The following is a 25,731-nucleotide window of genomic DNA, read 5'->3' on the forward strand; positions in this document are numbered from 1 at the left end:
TGGTTATTCATTGATCAAAATTGCTGACATTACACAGGCTGCTGGAGACAGTCAAACACTGTCCGTGAGGTCCTTGATGGCTTCTACCTTACCTACGTCCAACCCACCTCCGCGAGGACGCGTCCAACAACTCCAATTCTACGACATCGACACAACTTTACCTTCCATCCTTGAAAAATTCATGGACCCCACCACCGGCCAGCAGTTTCAACAGCCAGTTTCATGCGAGGAAATAACTGAAGGTAATGGCCGCGGGAAACATTGCCAATACTGACATGAAGGAGATCATTCTTAATACTATTTCTAATGGAATCGACATGGATCCGATAGAACTACCCATAAGACACCACAATCAGCACAACATTGTAGCGATGGCGAAAACACACTTGTCAAGGGTTGAAGACAACTCTCCATTTATCTCAACATTTTCAACCCTACTTTCATCGAGAATTCGTTCAAGCGGCAGTTGAGGTCACGGGAAGTGCAAAAAGACAGGCAGTGGCTATTCGTGACAACAGGCGGCGAAGGGTTTTCGCCGCCTAAACCCTAGTGAGCGCCATATCCTGAAAGCTCGGAGGCTAGGTATGGGCAAGAAAAACAAGGCTCTTCATCTCTACAAGTTACACTTGATGAATATGAAGATATCACACTTCCTCGCCCACCTCGCGATATGCTACCCTCGGTGATAATTAATTCCTATTGACTTCCTAAAGAAAAAGTTCCTACCAAAACATTATGCACTGCCCAAAAAGATCGTGTTGTGAAAGGCGCAAGGATAGAGAAGGGAATGCTTCATGACAAAGCCAAATCAAAAGCCAAGACCCCCTCAGAAGCTCGCTCAACTTACTCAAAAGGATGTTAACAAAGTCACTATGCCACGCGCTCCAAGGCGCGGAGAATTAATTAAGGGCTTAGCCAAATGCCATACCACCAAATGAAGCTGTTCTACAGGCATATCATGAATCTTTTCAGGAATTGAGGAATAAACCTATGGAAGTGGTATCAGAGACAGCAAAACCTTCAGGACACCCAAAAGGATATCACAGTATATTTTCCAGGGGAAGAAAATCAGCCCCCTCTTCCTCCACTTCCTTCGACTTCTGTTCCTCCATCTAGCCCGCCCTCTCTCCCTTCACAGACAGAAAGACCCAATCTAGCTGGAGAACCCACTTCTCAACCTGAAGCATCTGTTGAGACTGAAAGAGCCTGAGCCACCTAAAGAAGCACTCCCTCCTTCCTCTCCCAAATACGAAGGGTTTCTGACCAGCCCGCAACAACGGCGACGCGAAGCCAAAGAAGTCCACTGGCTCCAGTCTGAATCTCCAATGGGACAGCCAATTTCTTCAATGCAGGCCTACGATCCTCTATCTCATGTCACCTCATTTCAACCACACGAACCTGCCAAAGCAGAGGCATTTGGGTTTCTGTGGGTTGGCTTTTGTTCTTAACATCTCTTTCTGAAGATGGATAGGAATGCTGTTGGATCATTGAGCTAGGCATATATCTACGTCAACGATCTTCAATGCTGGCCAGGGTAACCAAAATTACTCTTTGTTGTATTCTACTACCAGGCCTCCAATGTGCTTGCCTATTTGCTGTAATGAATTTCTTTCCATTTTCTCCTTCTGTGGTTCCTATGCTGCGGCTGGCGGTTGCAGTGTATATCCACCCAACCTCCTGCCATTCTGCAAGCTCAAATTTGCCAGTCAAATCCCTGCAAAACAAAGCTCCTTAATACCAAAGGCGAACATCAAAAGGTTAGAAAACTGTGCAACAACCTCCTTATGTTAATAAATTGGTCTGACATGTTAGGTACAAGACACGATGTCCAAGTGTTATCCACAGCAAAACTCGCCCAGCACTTCACGCGGAGCCGACGAGCTAGCACCACTCTCGAGGAGCTGCTGCAAAGAAATCCTCAAACGAGAATGAGCGATCTGCCTACTGGTACTTGAGTTCTTGTTAACACTCAATATTGGGTTACAGTTGGCAAAGAACAGGTCTAGTTGAGGTAGTCCCCATTGTCAACAACCTCTAGTTGAGGTGATAACTAGTGGTTATATTCTCTGATTGAGAATAAGCTCCTAGTTGGAGCAGTACGATCAAATTCTTTATAATGTGATCCGAGTCCTATTCTCCTTCTCTTCTTTGAGAAGCCAGAAGCTATCAAACAGCTGAAGCGCTTGATCACTAATTCTTGCACTGTCTTCCTCCCTATATACAATGTTCATCGATATACGAGACCCAATGTGCATCGAAAACCCTTACGGTGCCAGGTCACCCCCAGGCCCAGATACCATCACTACATGATACACCACAATGATACACTCATGTCGCGTTGTCTTGTGGATTGTGTTCTTCTAGTCTCATCAGGCTGCATATTCAAGGCCAAGATTCAACAGCCTCTTTCATTCCACCAGCAATGTTGACCTCCAATTTAACTCAAATTCTGATGGAAATGTCAATCCCCACATATCATTTGAAGAACCTGAACCGGTTACTGCATGGGGCTAGGATACAGACACTACAGGTTTTATATTGCTTCTTTAACTCGCAAAGTATTGGGATTAATACCCCCAAATATTTCGCCTGTGGACTGGCGAATACTCTGCACCCCTCTTACACCGAGGTATTGATGACCTATATGGAAAGAAATTTCTGTATTATATTGTCTATACAACTCCGAAGTCACCGGTGCTTAACGATTCTTGATATTGCAGAGACGCACCCCGACATTGGCTCTCCAAATTGGGAATAACTGATACCATGCCACACTACCCACCATAAATTACTAATGACCCCGATGCCGGTGCCTATCACGAATACTGTGCATATCGACGCCAATGATAGATAATAACCCCGCGAGAAATGGCACACCGTTATTATCTATATTCGGTGGGAGAGAGGACTATTCACCCTTCGTGGAGCAGTGGTTGTCGCGACACCAACATTCATTCAGATATCGTTCAGAATGGTTATTTTGCCTGAACTCTCTGCGATGCTCTGCCTTGATTCATCAGAGTGATCTAGTTCTCAGAAAAGATCAAATGCTCTGTTCAGTGATTCTTGCCTGATTCATCTATTTCTGAGCCAGGGAATGTGAATGCTTTTCACCAGCAAACCATACTTGTATATAGAATGCTGATGAAAAGAATTTAGGGGTCTCAATAGTTGATGCCTCAAAACTGGATCAAAATGGGATATTTTCCATGGAAAATGTTCTGAGAAAAGACCCCTGTCTTCTGATATCACCCGGGTATTCCGAATGGTCAGAATGGCTTATTTGGAAAAAAATTTCTGAATGATGCATTGCCGAGTCGGAACTTCTTGCTATTGCTGAGATGCACCACGAATACAACCACAAGCCACTCCATCGAACGCTCAGGAATAGTTCTACAAGGCTTGATAAAGCTGCTGACTGTTGGTAAATTCCTCAGAAGCATCAGCCTGCCTGTTGAATATACTGAACAAGTTGCAATGAAAATTGCCTATGGCTGGTTTCACCCGTACAGCTAGATATGCGATCATGGTTCGCGGAGCAAGTGGAGACGACGTATCGGTGCGAATCAGTGGAAATTGACATGGACTATGGGGAATGAGACCGTGATATACACTTTCGAATTGGACCGGGAATGAATTAATCGGATGATGGGATGGAAGGGATGATTTTGTGTATCTATGAAGGAATCGATCGAGTAATGGAAGAGATATGGGGGAGCCGAAGGGAAATTTGCTATGTAACAGCACAGTGTAGAGGGGCCAGTCATGGACAAGGGTTGTAGGGGAAAAAGAAGCAAAATAAAAAAGAATTTAAAACATCAGGGCTGGAATGATTGAAGCGCAGCTTTCCCGTCGCTACGAGCAGTCAATTCACTGTATCTCAGGTGCAGATAATTCCCCTTGCGTCCCTCGCATTGTACAGTAAATATCCCCGTGCTCAAGATCGGCAGATCTGGGTAGTAAATTGAGATCACTGCCTTAATTTTCTAGAAATTACTGTTAGACCATCACAGCGGAAACAGGAGAGGATGATGTACCAGATGTCCTGATTCAGGATGAGCCGTCCCAACCTCGTCTAGTTGTGTGTAGTCCTCAGTCATTGATGTGGCCCCGGTGCCAAATCCCACTATAGTCTTTATCATCGCCATGGCCCTATCACGGCTTGGAATGAAAGGGAGGCGAGCAGAACGATTTTCTTGGTGGGGCCTGAGCTGGTCTAGATTGGATGTGTTGTCTGGGTTCGGTAACGGCACTGTGTTCCCCGGCTCGCCAGACAGGGTGGGAATATTTCGAGCCAGATAGGCACCAATAGTGATAATCAACATTGCCTGGATCCATATCAGCACATGTTGGAGCGACATCCATGGTTTCACTGAACTTACTTCAATCCAGAGGGGCCAGTCGTGGACGAGTCCACCTGCAGCAAACCCTGCCGTTATGATAACAAGAAGTGTATGGATTGCAACTTCACAGATAATAGACCTCTGAGATGATATACCACGAATTCCGCACCAAGAAAGCAGACCGGCAATTGCGAGGACCATGTAGTCGATAGATACAGCCACAGCTGTACCTTTTACCAATGCTTCATAGGCGACCGAGCTAACTCAATGAGCAAAGGCCTATCAAGACTAGGGGGAAGAGCACACCATAAGATCAACCCGAGCTTTACTGCAGGGGACAGAAAACAATACCCTAAAAATAATCGATGCACGAGGGCGTTCGTAAGTGGTCCAGCCTGGACTTTGCTCAGCTGAATCATCTAGACATCGCGGTTAGCGGGGACCAAAGCAGGGGACTGGGAATAACACACCTCAAGGGCTAGCGGAAATGCTGTACATATTCCCAAGGGATAGTAAAATGCTGGCGTATCTGAAACAAGCATTTAGCATTTATCACCATCTCGGTAGAAGGGACTGCTCACCCCCGCGCCTTAAGCCTGATAGACTAATGCCAATGACAACGGCATTGACACAGATAAAGAGAACAAAGATTAATATCTCAGGCGAACGGTGAGGCCGGGGGCGGTGAACGGTAAGCAAGATGAGATGCACCATACTTAGCACGATGAGCACCGCCGACAGAAGCGCATATGAGATGTTAGGATACATTTTTCATAAAAAGGCAGCAAAGTTGGTCCGCTTTAAAATGATCCATCGCGGGATGTGATGTAGTTTATAGCTCTCGGGAAGCCAGTCTCTGTGCGCTTCGAATGGGGGCTTTTTTGATGATCAAAGGGATATGCCATCCTCATTTCAGCAAATGTTGGACGGCAAAAACTTGTCCAGGGCCTGTACAAATAGTTACACTATTGTTGTCAATCTGTTGTCTCAGAGTTATGGCCTTCAAATAAGTATAGTCACCCCTGGTTTACACGCACGTACAGCAACAGTCGTTAATCCTGTCCTCATATGGTAAATGGAGGTTCCAGAGGGCTATATTTCGAGCCCAACATCACCTCTGTCGGGATTTTAGGCCATCCAGGCGCAGCTGGTCCTTTCGGGGAAAGTTTGATATGATAGTAGACTCCTGATATCAGCGGTGCTGTGATAGCTTTAAATGATTGGGCAAAGGGAGATGGAAAAAGGCTCATTTTTGCATCTGTTTCATTTTGAGAGCAAGGCTCGGATGAGCTGTACAATCATCTGCCACCCCACGCGGCCGCCCCACCTTGTATCAGGACATCTATTGGCCAAGTCTTGGAAGCCCTAGTACGATGTTTTTGAGTTTTCTAAATACAGAACTGAACAGAGAAGCGGAATGTGATCATATGACAATACAACGACGACCGCTGTATTATCACATGATATGGCTATTGAGGCAACAAGACATCTCTCTCACCGAGCACTTTGCCATCCCAATGATCAAAGCTTGAAATCGAAAATATGGAGACTCACACTCTTTCAGAACTATTACAGAAACTCTCTCCCTCAACAGTTCTTGGTTCAGAGGTAAGTAAGGTTTCTAGATTAGCTGCTATTTTCTGACTGTTGCAGCAGGCTTTGTTACAGGCCTTTCACGAGTTCTTCCTTAGGGGATGTCCAGAGCAGTGTTGGAAGCTCATTCCAACGCAATACAGGCCTTCAAATAATGCAAATTTTCTTATCTCTCAGTTACCACCTACTCAGTCTCCATCGCAGGATCAACTCATCCGACGATTACCTTCAATTCGGCCGGCAGCTCAGTTATCCACCACCAGCTCTTTGATCTCTTCCAATCTCCATGGCCAGCTATATCAGCAGCAGGCGGGAATAGAGAATCAACAATATCCGACAACGAGTTCTTCACTTCTCAGCAGCTCCTCCATCTCTTCCAATCCCTATCATCCAACATCAGGTCGATGGCTATCGCCATGCCCTACCAGTTCTTCCACCCCTTTCAATCCAAGAGCTGGGGTGAACCAGAGTAATACTCTGGGATCTCCAAGTCCACCCGTGTCTCAAAGCTCTCCTCCATTCAAGAAAAGACGAAGAAATGTCGCGGTGGATAAACAAGATAAAAGGCTAGTAACTGGCAAATGGTTGAAATTAAAAGCAGCCTTTAAAGATAAACCTTTACCGACAATATCGTTCAAGGAGATTTTGACTCCTGAAAGTCTCATCGATTCAAATCTCCCAAAGGGACCACGCTTGTATAAATTTATAACGACAGCGGCAAAAAATATAGCCAACCAGATTGTTGCACTCCGCCTTTCTTTAATCTATTCAGTCCACGAGATTGATTCTCATTCCAAATATGTGTGTGGGAAGAAACTAAAGACTGGGGCATACGAACAGGTTTCAAAAGAATGGGATTGCTCTCTTGCGTGTGTGAGACTATGCGAGCGACGGGGTAAGAGCTATACCAGATTGATACAAGAAGCTGGCCCACCTATTATCTTCGAACTGGATAATGACGTTTCGAGTTTGTGAGTTTTCCTGTTCATTTTTATTTTCTAGCTTAGCTAACATTGCTAGATGCGAAAATTCTTGTCTGACAGATGACCAACGGAAGTTATTCATTCAGTGGCTTCTACTCCAATCTAAGGAAAATCGATTCGCGAAATGCATATCGGCAGCAAAAATCATACTTGAGGGGCTAATTACTTATGGATATACTTATCCCGAACTTCGAACAACTCAGAGCCGTCTGCTCAGCGTATTGAGAGTTTACCTTAGCTGGGAAGATGATGGTACTATTCGCCCTAAAGGTCTGACTTAAAAACCTGGTCTTTTACTTCTGCAGACACTAATATATTTTAGATCACACTTCGACCAACGATCCTGCACATCAAACGTCCGTTAACCACCTGGGAACCTCAAATCAAATAGAAAACAGACACAGAACTGTTGATGTCACAACCAATGCCACATTCTCAACAAGCTCAATATCTGACCTAGCTTCTGCACGACGCGTTGAACCAGATCAAAACAAAATGGTTGACCCGTCCACGGTCGAATTGCCAGCGGATTACCAGCGAAATTTACTTGAAGATACAGCTCAAAATGCGGTTGATCGATGTTTCTCACCGTCATTACAGTTGGTGCGTACGACTTCGACCGCTGAAACATACATGCCATACACCGACTACTGGGCAGCGCAGCCTGACGACATCAGCACTTCCACCGCTGAAACCTACATGCCATACACCGATTACTGGGCAGCACAGCCTGACGACATCAGCACTTCCACCGCTGAAACCTACATGCCATACACCGATTACTGGGCAGCACAGCCTGACGACATCAGCACTTCACCCACTGAAACCTACATGCCATGCACCGACTACTGGGCAACACAGTCCGGTGGTCTTGACACTGAAACTCATATGTTTGACACTCAGTTGCTGACAACAACTGCCTCTCAGCCGCAGTTGAACACGGTCAATATCCGAGGTTATGGCAGTGTTCACTCACATGGGCACAACAATCAATCTCTGCAAAGCCACCATACTTCGTCATTTCGCCCAGAAGCTTGTAATGCTTAAATAACTGTACATTCTTATCCATAATTACCGTCTTAGTGTGATAATCACAGCGCCAATCTTTGTTTCTCCTTCAATTCTAAAAACTGTATGCCTTGACACAAGTATGGCGTTCTTCCAATTCCAATCTACTTTTATCTCTTTCCCGCCTTCATTTCTTGCAGTCACTTCCGTGTCATAACCCATAAGTGGAACAATTATAGTGTCAACTAGTCCCCCTGACCTCCAACTTCCTTTAAAAACAGCCCCGTGCGAAGATAAGAAAGAAACCTCGGATGGCGAGTTTTCCTATATACAATTAGAATACTATCAATATTCCCAGGAGTGTTTCTGCACACCAGATAGACTTTCTTCACCTCATCCACCACCCGTTTAACACCCTCATTAACAGGTAGTTCAAATTCAAAAGCCCATCTTTGTGAATCGGAGACCACTGTGTTGGAAGTTGCGCTTCTTGCTTCTTCGACAGAGGCTTCTAGCCAGCTCGGAAGTGGTAGATATGTGATAGAACTGGTGTGCGGCATGGCGCTAACTCGTTCGTACTCGGGTGAATGCAGTCGGTGCTTCTAATTCAGAAATGATCAGTATTGAATAAGAAGGCTAGGAAGACAAGCGCACGTTTTTTTCAGAATCAAGTTTGAATTTTGAGGATCTAGGCAAATGATGAAGTGCGAACCTTGATATGTTATTGTGAACTTTCGACGAGGTCACTGAATTATTTTGGAGGGGCATTAGTGCCAAATCAAAATAACCCCAGTCATGTGATAAATGACGTCGTGCAGCTGTGCAAGTTATTGTCAAGTACGAAATCCAGCTATGTGACTCTTGAACTTCTGAAAATCGTCACCGATCAATCCCAAAGCAACAAGCGTCTGCGAGTATTAGAATAATCCTGCGAGTGATGAGATGCTGGTGAGTACTTGACATAATCTGGGAGCGCAAGACCTACTTATGTTCTAGTCACAAGTGCTCTCAATATATGTCAAAGTATGTTCATTTGTTCTTTATTCAGTGGTAGATGATTATTTTGGGAGGAGGGGTATGAATAACTAGTGGGGAGGATATCTCATGCAAAGCGGGGACTGTTGACAAAAATTGAAAAGATTATTATGCACTAAGAAACATGGCAGTATATGCTAGATCATGGATCTTCCTTCAGTTGCGCAAAGGCAGTTATGCGACCAGTCCAGGCAACCAGTGTGTAAATGGGATGAGTGATGCATCTCATTTTTAGCAGCTCACCCATTGATTCCTTGTATATAGTTTTTCCAGGTCAGCAATGAGGCGCTTGAAAACTGTGTATGGATCCTGGCAGAGGCTTGAACATGACGCTAAAAAATTTCATTGTGAAAAACCATCATTAAGAGTGTGTATGCTAACTGTAGGCGAATGAGTGACAATCAAGTAGCAACCACCATTCAACTTATGACCCTGCCTATTATCCAATGCAATCTGAACCCACACTAGTGGGTGCACTCATACAGCAATCCGCCAACCCGTCCGTGAGGGAGATGTTTACCCAATAGCTTTTTTTCAGCTCACAGAAGCAGATTTACAGTGGAAAATTCGAGTCCTGTAACTAGGCTTGCACAGACTGTTTAATTTATTGTCCCCAGCAGTAGATGCAACCGAGTCATTGCCCATTCTACCTCTGTCCAACCGCCCATACAACACTGATTCATTCCAGCCTGCTCTCATTGGACATTGACGCGTGGTACTGAGATAATGAGAAAGTCCGACTGAGCATCGACGACTTGATTACTTGGTAAACCGAATATATTTCCCTGGCTCAAAGCGTACGCCACGTATATCTACAGCTCCCAATAGCGGGAAAAAAATATTGTCAAATTCTGGTCCTTTTTGAATTGTTGTATATTCCAACAGTGCATGCACTAGACATAACGTAATCAACCACCTAACGCCTGCTTACACCCAACGCCCGCCATTTCGCCAGCACTATGATGAAATATTTTCAACATTATCTCAACAACACAATTAGATTTTAAGATGATATATTATATGATGAAAATATAGATAGAAAATTACATATTAAAATATATAGCTAATTCAGTAAATGTTTGTTTGGCTTAATAACTTGCCTGGAATGTGAAATCCTGGGTGGAGGCAGATTCAGTGAGCAAGCAGTCATTAAATCAGTAGAGATTGCAATATTGTCATATCCTTCTGGCAGTGGATCCGTGGGCACCCTGGCAGAGCTCTGAAAATGTGATTTAGTCACTCTTTGTGAAATTGAGGGTCTACCTTTCTGATTAGGAAGGTGGTTTTTGGATTCTTCAATCTTTTTCTTATTCAACTGTGATTGCAGCTGTATAGCAGCTTGTTCTTCCTTCTCTTTTTGCTCTTGAGTCTTTCTTGCATCTCTAAGCTCCTTGTCAATCTGCTGTTGAGCAGCTCTTGCAGTCTTATTCCTCTTCTTTTACTGCTTTGCAGCCTGGTGAGCAGTCTCCTGCTCCATTCTCTGCTTCATGATATCTGCTTCCTTCTGTTCTCTAAGAATAGTGTGTTGCAACTTGACATTCTTCTTATGAGCCTGCTCATCCTTTTTGACAGCCTCAGAAGCTGCCATATTCTTGTGGATGCTCTGCACCTTTGCTGATGAGAAGAACTGTGTCAATGATGGATTTGAAGAATCTAGCAACCCCATTGCTCTGCCATGCTTGTGATATCTTCTCTCTTGATTAAGAGCCTGCTGTAGCTGCCTGTTCTCTATTAGAAAAACCTCTTTATCAAGAGCAAGTTTTTCCCCTGCATGAATCATCTGATTGAGATCACTAGAAATTTGATGCTGCTGTTACTTGACTTCCTTCACCAATTTCTGCATACTAACAATGGAAGTAGAAGTTCTTGATTGATATAGTGTATCTGAGGAGCAAGGCTGTATTTGAAGCTTTTTAAGAACTCATTCCAGATCAAATGAATGTAGGCCAGTAGCAGCAAATGCAGCTTTGATATTTGAAGATGTAACTGCCTCCTTTCATACAGCATGAAATAGCTGCCAAAAAGACCTCTTTGTAGTGTGTATGAATCCCATTCCAGTTCTCATTTGCTCATTCAGTTGCTTGGAGTATGATTTATTCAATGATTCAAATATTCCAACATCTAGTGGCTGTAATTGGTGTGTAGAATGGGGAGGAAAGACTGTAAGTAGAATCTGATGTTGATCTGTGTAATTGATGAATGCCATATTAATGTGGAAGAAGTGGCCATCTAATATAAGAAGTCTATATCTGTATTCTGCTTTCTTTTTTGTAAGAGATTCAAAGATCTTCTTTAACCATGTTAACTCATATTCATCATTGCTCCATCCATTTTCTGAAGCAGCAAAGAAGATCTGATTCTTTTCACTATCAAAATCCTTCAGTCAAGTATCTTGCATATCCCTTGATTCCTCTTGATATATTAGAGCAGATGGGAGTGAAGTTCCATCAGCACAAACTGAGGTAAGTAGAGTTATGAATTCTTGACTGCCATCCTGACTGGCATCTATTGTATGTTCTGATTTGAGTGAATTAATCAATATGATATGTTTGAGGGTGTGGATGAGTCCTAATAGGAATCCTTTCTCATTGAAGTTGTAGATATTTGCAGATTCAATATTGTATTGTGTGATTTTTGTCTGCAGCTGTAAATCAGGATAAATTAGCATGATAAATACAAAAAAGCAGTAGAAGAATGAAATCTATTACAAGATCAAAATAATGCTTGAAGTATGCAGAGTTGTCTGCAATCTTGTGTTTTTGATCAATATTTTGTAGATAGAGAGATGTGACGGGTTAGCACCCGTTGGTAGTTAACTTACGCAACCAACCCCCTACCGCGCGCTCACGTGCTCACGCGCGCTCATGAAGTTCTCCCACGCCTCCTCGCGATTCCGCCCCACAATCGCGCACATCTTAACGCCCTAACGATTCTTCCGCCCCGCGCTCCTCCAGAGCGCGACCTCCGATATTTCTTCCGCTCCGATCCCCTTGCCTATAAGAACCCCCTTGTACGACCCCTTCTTCTGATCTTCTTTCTCTTTCTTTCCTTAATCGATTCGTAAACTGTTATCAGGATAGTGTCAAGCCCGTAGATAGTGCTGTTGGAACGGATCGTACGAACTGCGCAGGCGGTACGAACGGTTTAATCTGCAACAACGGTAACATCTGTTTAATCGGTGGCACGCCCGTTACAAGAGACTTGATTACATCCTTGTGGTGTTGACAGAACCATGGCACCCAGTTGACTCCAATAGATGCTTTTAGAATCTCAACAATGAGATTATGAAGGATTTGAGATGTACAAGGCTGCAATCTGCCAATTGATTGATATGAAAAAGGAGTTGTTCTTCTTGTGAATCTGTGAGGATTTTGCAGTGGGTAGAGATTGCTTCCTTTCTTGATGTTTGAATGTGTCTATAACACCACAACAATGTATATCAACTGATTCCATATCTCTTAGCAGTGTCAGTGTAATTAGGGATCAATTGCGCGTTCAAATCATCAATTGCAGCTTGTATAACTGCTTTGTGGTGCATGATGTGGGTGTTTGAAGACACTACCTATTACCAGCCTTTCTTTTGGAGCTACCTTCTCAACTTGAGGTGGTTGATTACGTTACACCTCTCTAACTGGACCAATATTTTTCCAGCGGGTAAAGTTGGCGTACATTAATTCTAAACAGGAATAGCCGACCTTCCTCAAAATACAATTTCAATCCTGTATTTTATTCGCGCTTCATTCTGTCGCGATCAAATGGAATTAATCTCCACCCGGTTCCTTGCTCAGTGGTCTATCCGTTTTCCATATCAGAGCCAAGCCGGATCAACCCTTTGATCAGTATCTGTTCCTAATCGGCTATCTTCTCTCACAAATACATCATAACTTCCTAACAATTCTGCATTTTTGTTCCCGTCCCATTCATCACAGCAACTCCTAGGTAATCTCGCATCAACCCAACGGTCTTTTATACCATCAAAATGGCGGGACTTTCACAAGAAGATCGCAACATTATCAAGAACCATCCTCTAACCAGCTCAGTCAATCATTTACAAGGCGTGCTTCAGGAAGCTGAAAAAATCTATGAGTCACGTCTAATTTCCTATGATGGCGCTGTTGATAGCCTTGACCAACTCTATCGGGGAGCGACTTCGGGACTCCTCTCTGTTTTACAGAAAGAGGGTGCAGCTTGTAACCTTCACTCACGGATAGGTGATGGGAAATTGGAGTCTGATCTAGGACACTTAGTTGAGCGTCTCAAAAAAACAAAAGGAATCTTCAAATACGATGACTACCGGCCTCTAGTGCACCTGGTCATCCAAAGGCTCCCAGACAATGAAATCCAGGATGTCAATAAATGGAATGTCAACATCTGGAAAGCTGTATTTAACCTCATTGACAACATCCCTCAATCAACTCCTCCGACGAGCATCCCACCCTCCTATGACAGCACGCCAGTCAAATCCACCTCATCATCACAGAAAGGCTCCGAGCAGACGCGTAAGTTGGTGAATCCAAGAATCTTTGAGGAGATATGTAGCTGCACATTTCGAGATGTTGAGGGCTTTTTTGACAAATACTTTGAGGAGAAGGATTGGAGTGACAAAGCAGATACCATCTGTCGACGTGTGTTAGACCCAGACAGCGACAGTAATTGGGCCCAGTTTCCCGATCCTCCTACACAGGACAATGTCCTCGCCTGGTGGTTTCGTCTTCAAGAAGACCTTCTCTTGCAATCACGCAGCACCTACTACACCACAGCGAGCAAAGCGGATCTTACTGGTTCGCAGGCGGAACGGCAAGTCGACCTTCTTTTGCGAGCTAGGGGTGGGAGCCCCTTGCAAAACAAACACGACTGGACAGACATCCTGGTGGTTGGCGAGCTCAAAAAACCTAAAGAGAAGATCAGGACCAAAGCCACACTGCTGCAGATCAGCTGCTCTGTACGCGAGGTCTTTGCTGCGCAGCCCACTCGGCGGTTCGTCCACGCATTCACCGTCTGTGGGACCAAGATGGAGGCGTGGGTGTTCGACCGCGCGGGGCCCTATAGCTCGGTAATCATCGACGTCTACGCGGACTCGAGACAGTTCTTTCAGGTGCTTGTGGGCTACACCATGATGAGTGACGAGGAGCTGGGACTGGACACCTTTATTGCTAGGGATGAATGGGGCAACAAATCAATAACTGTTAAAGGGCCTGGGAACTCAGTGGAAAAGGTGCTGCGGCTGGGTCAAATGCTTTCCTTTCAGCGTGCCATCGTGTGCCGCGGGACAACATGTTTTCTCGCAAACAATGGACAAGTGGAGGGCGTAGCCAAATTCTCGTGGGTGTCAGACAAGCGGCGGCCGGAAGCGGAACTCCTCGAGCTAGCAGGTCAACAAAATGTCCAGGGGGTCGCCAGGATCATTGGCCATAGTACCATCACCAACATCGCCGACATGCGCCGCGACATGACCTTCGACGACAAGCGCTATGACTTCAAAAGTGCACCCCCAAGCACAGCCTCCTCGTTTCATCAATCTCAGCCGCTGACCGAGCCCTGTCGCTTAGATATACATCGAAAATCATCGTCGAGGAAGCGCAGATCCCCGGATAAGGGGATGCAGACGTCCAAACGATCGCGCTCCATCAATCAACCATCAAGGGACACCCAGGAGGAGAACGAACTAGCTTTCTCCATTCAGTCGGCGCACAGACCGAGTCTCTTCGACAGGAACGGCGAGGAGCCGTACGACAACCGTGTCCTCCGGTGTCTCGTGATCTCGCCCGCTGGCCGGCCGATCTGTGACTACAGGTCACCGTTGGAGCTTCTCACGGCGCTGCGTGATGCAATAAAGGCGCACCGGTCTCTTTACCTGGATGGGAACATCCTTCATCGGGATATTTCGGAGAACAATATAATAATAACCGATCCAGACAAGGCGGACGGTCACTCGGGCATGCTAATCGATTTGGATCTTGCCAAAGAGGTTGGGAGCGGGAGAAGTGGCGCGCGGCACCAGACTGGCACGATGGAATTCATGGCGATTGAGGTGCTGCTTAATATCGACCATACCTATCGGCATGATCTCGAGTCGTTCTTCTACGTGCTTATCTGGCAATGTGCCCGTCATGGTTGGAACAAGTTAAAGCAGTTGCGAGCGTTGTATCACCTACATGGCTGGTTGGGAGATAGTATGTTAGAAATATGGTGCGCCGGAAGTCATGAGACAATCACAAATACCAAACAAGGCAACATCGGAGCTGGTGGATTTGAGCGCATCTTAACAGTTGAAGTTTCTCCACCGAACAACAGCTTACTGACAAAATGGTACACCGATACTTACAGGGAGATCGCAAGAATTAAGCGAAGCGACATGGGTGCAGATGGGTTTGAGGATATTTTATCTGAGTTTCCGCCAATATTTGAGTGTGCCAAACCTCTTTGCAGAGCTATACGAGACATTCTTTTCCCGTATGGAGGCAGAGGAATTATCGTTGGTACCCCGCAAGACCCAAAACGTTTATACAATCCCATTATCAAAGCGTACGACGATGCGATATCTTTGATCGGATGCCAAAGTGATTAGATAACAATTCCAACCCAAGGAGCAGATGATATTCTGCCGGCGAAAGGTCATCATCAATGAGATTCAAACGCGTGTGTCCTCTGATATGACTGTCAGTGCTGCTGTGGAATCTCTGGAGCTGATCCACCAGCGGGGAAGCTCTCTCTTAATAAATTGACAGAGCTGTTGAAAAGACAGAGACAGCTCTAGAGAATCTATCATTTCCTTTCTCTTCGTACAGAGTTGCTGGGACTTTGACTTTATATAATAATATAGAGTGTATTTTTAGATGGATTAGAGTGTACTGCTAGCTAGCTAATGCAGCTCTTCATTGTATGAAGGTTTACTACTATACAGTGTATTCTCACTACAGCTGGCTATCATACAAAGACAACAGAGATGGTAAGCTGATTGAAGGGGGTGGATGAATTGGCAGATTGACAATGACAACAAAAGCAGTGAATTGCACCTGCCCCTTTGCACCCACTCACCTCCCTATAATAATATCTTCTTCTCCTCTCTCTCCTCCTCTTCTTTTCTTCTTCTTTCAACACACCATGATATCAACCATGTATGTATGAAGCTCTGGCAGGTTGCTCAACTAGATATCACAGCACTAACTGCCCTCTTCTCCGTACGATATAGGGCTCTCTCCCTCCTTGGTCTCTCTGGCCCCCAGGACCTCCATCGCATCCTCTTTGTGGCTGGTCAACAGCTGAGTCCCTTCGCCCACAGTCCACAATCCAGGGCAGTCCTGGCTCTCCCAGGGCAAGATGCACCCTTCGTACGAGGCAGCATGACAGAGCTGCAGGTTCGAAGCCACCGGCCATCGTACATCAATGTCATCCTCATTCAATCTCGCGGCCGGCCGGAGCCACACGCATGCCTTGCCTGCCGGAGTGCTCATCCAGGTCTTCGGCCATTCCCAGAATGCCGTCGCCTGCCTGGCCACTTTGGTGGAGCTTGTGGCAACAATGGCGTGATCATGCCATTCGCTGCTCCGTACGAGATGGGGAAGGGGTGGAGGTGATAGAGATTGTGGATGATGAGGAGGATGGCCCTCAACGGCGGATGGGGGGTCCCCCTGGGCAACGGCTGCTCACAGCTGGTTCAACACCTGCTGCTCCTATAATCCTTGATTAGCTCTCTCCCTCCGGTACGTACGATCTTTTTTTCCCTTTCTTTTTCTTTTTCTTTTTCTCTTCTGGAGGGGCAGGTATGTAGTATTTCTATTTACTCCAGTCGTACGGAGCCTGCGTACGACACCTAAACATGACCTGCACCTCTACGTTGGTGTCTAGGACTAGTAGCCCATATGGTGAAGCCAAGCAGGTCATATAGATAGATAGAAGGTAGCTAGCTAGCTAGTCAGATCTATAGCAATTGATTTTTACCCATACTAATTTTCTTCAGCCAATCATCTTGTACGGAGCTCCAATAACCGCCAAGATAACATGCCAAGCAGACCCCCCCCATATAACTCGGTTATCCGGGGGGTTCATGTTATAACGCCGCTAACGCGCCCCCTAGATAACTCTCTTTAAACACCAGAAAAATATCGACCCGGAACCTCTTCTTTGACGAAGATCGATGCGATCTTGTGTGTAATCTCGCTGACACATTACGAGAACTTGAACACCCAGCGAACGCCGAACATTGTATTCGCACGGAAATCGCACGACAAAATCAGGTGTCTCGGCCGGATCTTTTGAAACTGGCTCTGGCAGAATGCCTATTTGCTCAAGGATGATATGCGGAAGTGGGGATGATCTGTTCAGAGGTCAAATCAAAGCCAGACCTTCTGAAGATGGAGAAGATGCGCCTCGCCATTACACGAGCAAAGGTATTTCACATCAACTCCGATTGGGAGGGAGTGTTTCAGTGTTGGACAGAGGCAATGCAAGCTGTCGATAAATTCACTTTGACAAAGGGCCATACGACACGTACAATTCTTCTCTCCATCTGCGATATTTTGCGCCGCCAGGGACAGCATGAGCTGGAGCTCAAATCCCGTGATCAATTGGCTACGCTTGAAAAACTGGCTGGGACGGGAGGGTCGCTGTATTGGATTTCGAAGTGGAGGATCTGGTTAGATCATTTACAGACATCCAACAGGCCTCGTATATAATAGTGCGCAATACGGGTTATGGCAAGGTTGCCTGAGCTGAGTGTTGGTTGAATTTCAGGTAATTTGGATTGGCGTGCTTTCTTCTCAGGATAAACAATCTGAGTAAACAGGGTTTCTAACCACTTGCTCACTCACACGATAGGTTTCATGTAATTAAAATACATCATCCATGCGGACTCCACAATTAAATCTCGCTAGTTTGTGTTCGACAGAGCAGTTGCCTTTCCTCTCCAAGCAATTGGGCAAAATGCAGCTGTAGTTTTTCCCAAGTATATATAACTTGCATGTTGGAGCGCAACTATCTTATGAAGACCCAAGGCAGAGTATGAGTGTGCAGAGTATGAGTGTGGGGGCATGATGGGCTCCTGGTCTAGTATTGGCGTATGACGGAACTTCAGTTCTCTCAGCGGTCAAATGCTGAATCCTTTGAGGATGACGACCGCCAACCAAGCTTCATCGGTTCAGCAGATATCACCCCATCCACCTCCTTCACTCAGGTGCCTGAGCAGCCACCCGAGCAATTCAAAAAGCCAAGGAAGAAGTAGTCATGCTCAGATCGGAGAAAGGACTTCTGTTAAATAGATTTGATACACCTGTCTCAAATAAAACTATGAAATCGTTGTGTCGAATTTGTGATTCCCCAAATAGCAGATGTCCCGGGCCACCTAGATAGTAATCCCTGTTTCTCCTGTCCAACTCAAATAAAAAGATATCTGCGTGTTTGGGAGCCGGAGGGCTCCAGGGTATGGGGTTGAGGAATCAGTTTGTCAGTTTAACATTTTCCGCGTCAATACCGGAAATACATCTATTGCTGGTGGGGTCGACATTGTGTTAGTGGGTACTACGGCTACCCTATCACGTGCCCCCTAGCATATTGTGTTGGGGGGATTGGGTTGGGTGATTCGTACCCTCTATACCACCATGGCGCTGGTGGTGATTGAGCTCTTTTGCCCTAGTGGCCTAATAGGTTATGAGCCCGTGTAAGCGCGACTGCTACAGGGTGTGCCAACATGCTATCACAGGTTCGAATCAGACCAAGGCCAGAGGAATATCCCTTACTAATGCACATTCTCTTGCCAAGATGGGGGAGATTGGTGGTTAGGCACCCAGGAAGACCCCAGGCCACCAAGGACCAATGGCAGTAGGGTAGTGGAACTTAGGAAGAGCCAGGTTCCCCCAGCTGGCCGGATGGTAGAGTGGGTCCGAGGGGAGGTGTTGGGGGGATTGGGTTGGGTGATTCGTACCCTCTATACCACCATGGCGCTGGTGGTGATTGAGCTCTTTTGCCCTAGTGGCCTAATATATTGTTGGGCACTAGTTGCCCAGGTGGCCCTCCACCGCACGTGATTACCCCTATATAGTTAGCTAGCGACCACAACAATAACAAGATCAACCATCCCACACATATTGTATTAGGCCACTAGGGCTTATCTCAGCAAGCTCAGACGCTTCGCAGGATAATTGCTGTTTTAACACTGATTTGATGATTAGTCACTTTTTAAAGAAGCTAATCTAAAATAAGTAATCAACTAACCCAAAATAGTCATATCACATGATGTGCAATTATCCTGCGAAGCGTCTGAAAAAACGGTTCCAGTTTGTTAGCAACACGGGAACGATTTGCTCTATACCTTGTGTATGGGTGAGGAAAGCAAACCAACTCCATCTATTCAGCATCTCTGTACCACCTTAGGACCTAGAGAAATCAATGTTCTTGTGATGGTATCAATTTTTATTTTCATATTCCCATTTCTTAGATATGAAGTATCACCTCAAAGTTGACCCATTTTTTTTTGAACACGGGAAGGATTTGCTATTTACTTGATTTCAACAAGAAATAAAGTGACCATTTTCAACAAGATACATCTATATTAAATATTGATTTTTTTAATATAAAAATTATATATTTATATTCTCCTTCTCTTTAGCTACAACCTAAGGTAGTTTACAAATCTCAAAGATATATGACTGTTGTGTAATTGAAAGTCAAAGTTGAGAAATTTGAAGAATCTATGAAAATCTCAAGAATCTCCACACTTCTCAGACCCTCTGCTCTGAGCACATGACTTGTAACTAAAGTAGTTTAGTGTCATGCTGCTGCAACCGAGCCAATAGAGGGTCTGAGCTCGCTGAGATAAACTAGGGCAAAAGAGCTCAATCACCACCAGCGCCGTGGTGGTATAGAGGGTACGAATCACCCAACCCAATCCCCCCAACATATTGTGTTGCTCTCGCGTAATTAGTTTAATAATGAACAACAACGTTATCTGTTGGGGGGGTTTGGATTGGTTCGTCCCTACCAGCATGGCGCTTGTGTGAGAGAGCTCTTTTGCCTCAGTGACCTAACAGAACAATGCAGAAGTTCAATTACTAATATATTGATGTTGCGAGCACGTGTGGAGTAATTGATTGGTCCAGAAGTTAGCAGGACTTGACAGAAGTCTAAAGGAGTTTAGTTGATCGCGCTAATCTGAAAATATCGAGAAGAGAGGCTGAGATAAGGAATCAACATCGATTTAGATTACCACTAATGCAGCCCAGCACATCAAAGGCGCCTGGAGATGAATGCCCCCTCCTTCGATTGTTGTGTTTCATCCACCCAACCTCCTGCCATTCTGCAAGCTCAAATTTGCCAGTCAAATTCCCGCGAAACAAAGCTCCTTAATGCCAAAGGTGAACACCAAAAGGTTAGAAAACTGTACAACAACCTTCTTATGTTAATAAATTGGTCTGACATGGTACAAGACACGATGTCCGAGTGTTATCCACAGCAAAACTCGCCCGGTGCTTCATGCGGAGCTGACAAGCTAGTCTGCATCACTCTCGAGGAGCTGCTGCAAAGAAATCCTCAAGCAAGAATGAGTGATCTGCCTACTGGTACTCGAGTTCTTGTTAACGCCCAATATTGGGTTACGGTTGGCAAAGACAGTCCTCAGGGGGAAAGCGGAGTTGGGACACAACAAAACATCAAGAAAATGGAAAAAACCCCACCTGACGGCAAGGATTCTGAGAGGATCACTGAAATCAAACGGTTACAGGAAGAGAGGGCAGCAGTAGAAGCTTGCCTCCTTATAGTGCGGAAGGCAGAAAATATGCTGGTAAATCTCCCTTTTATTTCCAATCGCATTTTCAGTTATGTCTGTGTCTAAGTTCAATTTATTCCAGTCCGAGGGCAGCCGGGTAACCGACGACGAATGGCAGATGGCATAAATGGGATAATATCTCAGGCAATTATCATTGTTATTATCAAGTTTAACATCCATGTCTAGCCTATAAGCTACGGCAGGCTCGTCTCGGGTAATAAAAGGATGTACGCAGAGTAGTTAATTCCACTCAATTGTGGATTTGTCAATTGTTTGTTTGACAGTATTTTGCGGGTCATTTAGATAGGCAGGCATGACAACATTCATATCTCTTAACAAAGTGGCAATTTTATCATCCTAGAAGTTTTTTTTGCCTTGTGCTGCATTCTCATCAAGAAAACAAAGAAGCAACGTGAAGGAAGACGGGCGACTGGCAGTTGGCGGAGTAAACAGCACAGGGGTTGCTCTCAGGCAGGGGCCTTGGGGTGTTTGACATGGTGTAGCTGTTGGATCACCTGGGCATCTTGCTACACTGTATTCATCTCCATCTCCATCTCCATCCCCATTGAGGGGACATTTACCCAAACCTGGGTTACAGACAATCTGTCGACCCGTCCGTCGAGGGAGACATTTACCCAACAATAAAGATTCCCTGGCTGGACATATCAAGACACTTGAGATCGGTGATCTGAGAAAAGATGATACTAGACAGATGGATGAATTGGATGAATTGGTGAAAGCAGTGGGATGGGAGACAGCCCATCGATGAAAGTGTCGCACTTGCTATCATGGGATATTTTCTGTCCATCTTTTGATCAATTTTGGCATCAGTAGCTTGATTCCGATTTTCCTCCATCTCCACTATCTCTCTCACAACCTGTACCTGTCTCTCTTCCTCCCTTTAACTCTCTATTTCACTCCATTTCTTGACTTCCTTCTGTTTTTGCTTCAGCCTTTCAGCTTCCGCTTCCGCCTGTGCTGCTTTGTAGATTTGACTAGGGTTGATATAGCTTGATGTAGCGATATTCGGCGGTAGAATTTATGTGGGAGTGATTTGACGGGGTATTTTGGGCATGCGACACAGCAGGGTGCCGTCGAGAGGTGTTGACAATATTCTGTTGCACGGTGCTCTTGAAAAGTTGAATGATCAGAACATTGTGGCTAGTATGGACAAAGAATGCTTGGGGCGCGCGTGGGATAAGGAGGGTTGGCTCTGAGATATTCTACTAGACTGTGGAGAAATGTTTTGATTGTTGCAGTGAGGAAACAAATCAAGTTAATTGCAAAGCATGGCCGTCTTGGAGCTCGAATAGAAGAACCAAAAATGATCCCATGTAACAATCATGGAAAGTAAAATCTTTCTTGAAGTCAATGAGGATTAGGTATCTTGTCGCATAAATTCTATTAGATGTGGACGAACCGCCGGGCTGGGCGGCAAAGACCTCACGTACGTAGCGGCTTATTTAGGAGTGTTAATCCCGATACTTTGCGTGTTAAAGAAGTGATATAAAATTTGTGGTTATGGGTAGCCATCGGATCTATGTCAATTCCATTAGTATTAGAAACAATCTCCTTCACATGATCATGCATTTTATCTCTCGAAAGTTCGTACATACTTCTGAAACTGCAGAACCAACAATCCCAACACAGGAATTATTTCCTCGCATGAAACTGGTTGTTGAAACTGCTGAATAGTTGCTAGGAGGCAATTAGACTGATATGTATGTCCATCGATCTTCCACGACCTGGGGTGTGGCCGTAACTGGTTTCGGCTATTGTTGAAATATTATACTCGTGGGCGTGGTGGTGTGGCTTGGCCCACAGCAGGCATGGCCATCCAACCCACCACCTAGCTCTGCTGAGGCTAGCTCAATGATCCAACAGCATTCCTATCCATCTTCGGAAAGAGATGCTAAGAACAAAAGCCCACAGAAACCCAAGTGCCTCTGCTTTGGCAGGTTTGTGTGGTTGAAATAAGATGACATGAGATAGTGTAAGTCCACATTGAAGAAATTGGCTGTCCCATTGGAGATTCAGACTGGAGTCAGTGGACTTCTTTGGCTTCGCGTCGGTGTCGTGGCGGGCTGGTCAGAAACCCTTTGTATTCGGAAGAGAGGGTGGGCTGGATGGAGGAACAGAAGTCAAAGGAAGTGGAGGAAGAGGGGGCTGATTTTCTTCCCCTGGAAAACTCTGTGATATCCTTTCGGGGGTCCTGAAGGTTTTACTGTCTCTGATACTGCTTCCATAGTTTTATTCCCCAATTCCTGAAAAGATTCATGATATGCCTGTAGAATAGCTTCATTTGGCGGTATAGCATTCGGCCAAGCTCCCTTAATTAATTCTCCGCGCCTCGGAGCGCGTGGCATGGTGACTTTGCAACCCTTGACAAGTGTGTTTTCACCATCACTACAATGTTGTGCTGATTGTAGAGTGTGGGATGTAGAGTATTCGCCAGTCCATAAGCAAAATATTTGGGAGTATGAATCCTGATACTTTGCAAGTTAAAGAAGTGATATAAAATTTGTGGTGTCTTATGGGTAGCTCTATCGGATCCATGTCGATTCCATTAGAAATAGTATTAGGAATGACCTCCTTCACGTCAGTGTTGGCAATGTTTCCCGCGGCCATTACCTTTAGTTATTTCCTTGCATGAAACTGGCTGTTGAAACTGATGGCCAGTGGTGGGGTCCATGAATTTTTCAAAAATGGAAGGTAAAGCTGTATCGATGTCGTAGAATTGGAGTTGTTGGACGTGTCCTCGCATTTGTTCAAAGATGCCAGAGCGCTCGATTTCTGGGGTGATGGATGCACTTTTGAAGAGCATCAGGAGCAAGAGAATCATCAGCTGATCTTTGGAGACAGCCTCTTTCTTTCATTGAGATGTAGCGGAAGCTGAGATTGGAGGTGTTAGTTGCGCTTTTTTGATTATCCGAACATGATACATTTGTAAAAACGCGTTGGCAGGAGGGGGAGGGGCCATGGGGAGCTGTATACTCACGTCTGCGATTCGCGGGCGGGCTTTGGGCCTGTAAGTTTGTGTTTGCATTTGGGGATGGGAAGCCCTGGGGCAATCAGTCCAACACGCCATCCCTCGCAGCCCTCGGGCAATCCAGTGAGACGGCGCAGGTGCATTTGCAAGGGTCTGCAGTAGGTCTTTTTCTCTTTGAAACAGAGGCGTCAAACATACACTCTAGGTCATCATAGGTTTCCCATTAATAGGTTAGGGCCATCGAAGACGGTTGGTTGAGACATGAACAGAAGAGAGAAAGATAAAGATGGAGAGAAATCAAGTTCACCGGGCAAAGGATCATATATATAGAGGAAAGCTGGTGGTGAAGGGTCATTTTCTCACGACAGGGAATGGATGGAAGATCACTGGGGTGTCTGAAATTGAATGAAGCATCCAGCAGGGATTGTCTCAGAGCATCTGAGGAGAAAGTTAGAAATTGAATAATACTGGATTGATAACTAGATGTGCTACATTACAAATGCACACACTAGAGTTAGTTGGTTGGGATAATTTCCTTTGGAAGCTGGTGAAACTGATGATAACAAGAGCTGTTACCATTCTGAAGAAAGCAGATTTCTGCGTTTCTTTAAATATTTGCCTGCATGATCTCATTCATATGAGCTGGGGTATCTGTCAAATCCGTTTGTCCCTCTCATTTCCTCTTGTTTCGGCGGTTGCTGATCTATCAGGACGATGCTGATTTCCTACGAATATCACAGATCTACCTTTACGAATAGCACATCGTCCTGGCATATTTTCCTCGATTGTCTGTAACTTCTGAAGGAGTTCCTTCATAGTTCTGAGGTTCATCGTTGCGTCGATCTAGCTCAGTGCGTAGCACCTTCAACGCTTTACTACGCAGGTTATCCATACTCTGTTCTTCGTTATATGGGGGTAAGTACAGTAGTACTCCCAATCCTCGAGATATTTAGAGAAATCACGTATCGACTGCCACTCCTGTTGCTTCCTGGAATCTCTGGCTCGCTAATCAGCACTGGTTCTGTGGATCGTCTCTAGGTGTGATAACATGTCGTCGAACGTTAACGGCGTCGTTCCTTTGTGTCTCTCATACAATGATACAAAATTTAGCCATTTCTGCTTAACGTGAGCATCAAGGTAGAGTTTGGTGTCATTTATCTTGCATTGTTCCTTTCAATAATATCGGCGGTGGCGAGAGAGTCAACATGCGATCTTTGTAGTCCTTAAATTCTAACATATTCTTTCCTCTCTAGTAATCCTTAATCTCTAATCTCGGCGGCGTTTCGTTATCGTCATCTATACTACTTGCGGCTTGGTTAGGCGGTGGTTCTACGGCGACATCCTGGGTTGGTCGGGAAGAATCTTCACGAATTGCGCTTCCAACTCGTTGAGGCGTTGTTGTGCCCATTCAACTGTTGCAATCGAGCATTATGATCGTCGGAGGCGGTAGAGGATTTAGGTTGATTCTCAAAAGATCTTGCGCGTGTGGAAACCATCTTGCCTAACTAACATTGCGAATTCTTGTTGTAGGGCGTGCGTAACAACGGACCACTCAGACAGGTTTAGAGCGATTGGAATTGTAAGAGGTACACTACAAGGGCTACAAGAGCAGTACGCAATATTAATAAGATAGCAATCTCTTATATTCAAAGCTAATCGCCGATCTCCTAAGATATTGAAGGTTTCCTGAACGAGCGAGCTCAAGGCTGGTATGCCAGATGTGGGATTCCCTATCGAAAAGGGTTCCTGCTGTATGGGCCTCCTGGAACCGGGAAGTCCAGTTTCAGCTTATCTGTCGCCGGGCGTTTTGGGCTGGATATCTATGTACTCAATCTTTCAAGCATCAACAACAGCCGCCTGAGCAGTTTGTTTGCCCAGCTCCCCCCACATTGTGTCATTCTCCTAGAAGATATCAATGCTAGTACAGCACAAACGGAAGGCAGTGGAACAATGAAGAACAGCACTAGGGTTGATATAGCTTGATGTAGCGATATTCGGCGGTAGAATTTATGTGGGAGGGAT

General features: G+C 45.2%; 9 protein-coding genes across 9 annotated transcripts; 7 read left to right on the forward strand and 2 right to left on the reverse strand.

Moving 5' to 3' along the window:
• Positions 1–76: 76 nt before the first annotated feature.
• Positions 77–1,448, forward strand: HCBG_07258 (uncharacterized protein; the record flags this gene model as incomplete). Its single annotated transcript, XM_045434307.1, has 4 exons — positions 77–242; positions 714–857; positions 941–999; positions 1,185–1,448. The coding sequence occupies 4 exons, from the start codon at positions 77–79 to the stop codon at positions 1,446–1,448; spliced, it is 633 nt and encodes a 210-aa protein (XP_045285098.1).
• A 4,437-nt stretch (positions 1,449–5,885) lies between these two features.
• Positions 5,886–7,966, forward strand: HCBG_07259 (uncharacterized protein; the record flags this gene model as incomplete). Its single annotated transcript, XM_045434308.1, has 4 exons — positions 5,886–5,951; positions 6,000–6,907; positions 6,957–7,189; positions 7,242–7,966. 4 exons carry the CDS (start codon positions 5,886–5,888, stop codon positions 7,964–7,966), a joined length of 1,932 nt encoding a protein of 643 aa, XP_045285099.1.
• Positions 7,958–8,487, reverse strand: HCBG_07260 (uncharacterized protein; the record flags this gene model as incomplete). Its single annotated transcript, XM_045434309.1, has 2 exons — positions 7,958–8,251; positions 8,302–8,487. 2 exons carry the CDS (start codon positions 8,485–8,487, stop codon positions 7,991–7,993), a joined length of 447 nt encoding a protein of 148 aa, XP_045285100.1.
• A 1,913-nt stretch (positions 8,488–10,400) lies between these two features.
• HCBG_07261 (uncharacterized protein) lies at positions 10,401–10,628 on the reverse strand (the record flags this gene model as incomplete). The annotated part of the gene is made up of 1 exon (XM_045434310.1): positions 10,401–10,628. One exon carries the CDS (start codon positions 10,626–10,628, stop codon positions 10,401–10,403), a length of 228 nt encoding a protein of 75 aa, XP_045285101.1.
• Positions 10,629–12,941: 2,313 nt separating this feature from the next.
• HCBG_07262 (uncharacterized protein) lies at positions 12,942–15,530 on the forward strand (the record flags this gene model as incomplete). Its single annotated transcript, XM_045434311.1, has 1 exon — positions 12,942–15,530. One exon carries the CDS (start codon positions 12,942–12,944, stop codon positions 15,528–15,530), a length of 2,589 nt encoding a protein of 862 aa, XP_045285102.1.
• Positions 15,531–16,066: 536 nt separating this feature from the next.
• Positions 16,067–16,539, forward strand: HCBG_07263 (uncharacterized protein; the record flags this gene model as incomplete). The annotated part of the gene is made up of 2 exons (XM_045434312.1): positions 16,067–16,080; positions 16,155–16,539. The coding sequence occupies 2 exons, from the start codon at positions 16,067–16,069 to the stop codon at positions 16,537–16,539; spliced, it is 399 nt and encodes a 132-aa protein (XP_045285103.1).
• Positions 16,540–17,325: 786 nt separating this feature from the next.
• On the forward strand, positions 17,326–17,677 carry HCBG_07264 (uncharacterized protein; the record flags this gene model as incomplete). Its single annotated transcript, XM_045434313.1, has 2 exons — positions 17,326–17,597; positions 17,641–17,677. The coding sequence occupies 2 exons, from the start codon at positions 17,326–17,328 to the stop codon at positions 17,675–17,677; spliced, it is 309 nt and encodes a 102-aa protein (XP_045285104.1).
• Positions 17,678–20,246: 2,569 nt separating this feature from the next.
• Positions 20,247–21,083, forward strand: HCBG_07265 (uncharacterized protein; the record flags this gene model as incomplete). Its single annotated transcript, XM_045434314.1, has 3 exons — positions 20,247–20,324; positions 20,383–20,735; positions 20,803–21,083. The coding sequence occupies 2 exons, from the start codon at positions 20,388–20,390 to the stop codon at positions 20,845–20,847; spliced, it is 393 nt and encodes a 130-aa protein (XP_045285105.1).
• A 3,674-nt stretch (positions 21,084–24,757) lies between these two features.
• HCBG_07266 (uncharacterized protein) lies at positions 24,758–25,692 on the forward strand (the record flags this gene model as incomplete). The annotated part of the gene is made up of 3 exons (XM_045434315.1): positions 24,758–24,834; positions 25,240–25,295; positions 25,391–25,692. 3 exons carry the CDS (start codon positions 24,758–24,760, stop codon positions 25,690–25,692), a joined length of 435 nt encoding a protein of 144 aa, XP_045285106.1.
• Positions 25,693–25,731: the final 39 nt, after the last annotated feature.

The sequence above is a fragment of the Histoplasma capsulatum genome (assembly GCF_000150115.1).
Source record: "Histoplasma capsulatum G186AR genomic scaffold supercont2.11, whole genome shotgun sequence".
NCBI lineage: Eukaryota > Fungi > Ascomycota > Eurotiomycetes > Onygenales > Ajellomycetaceae > Histoplasma > Histoplasma capsulatum.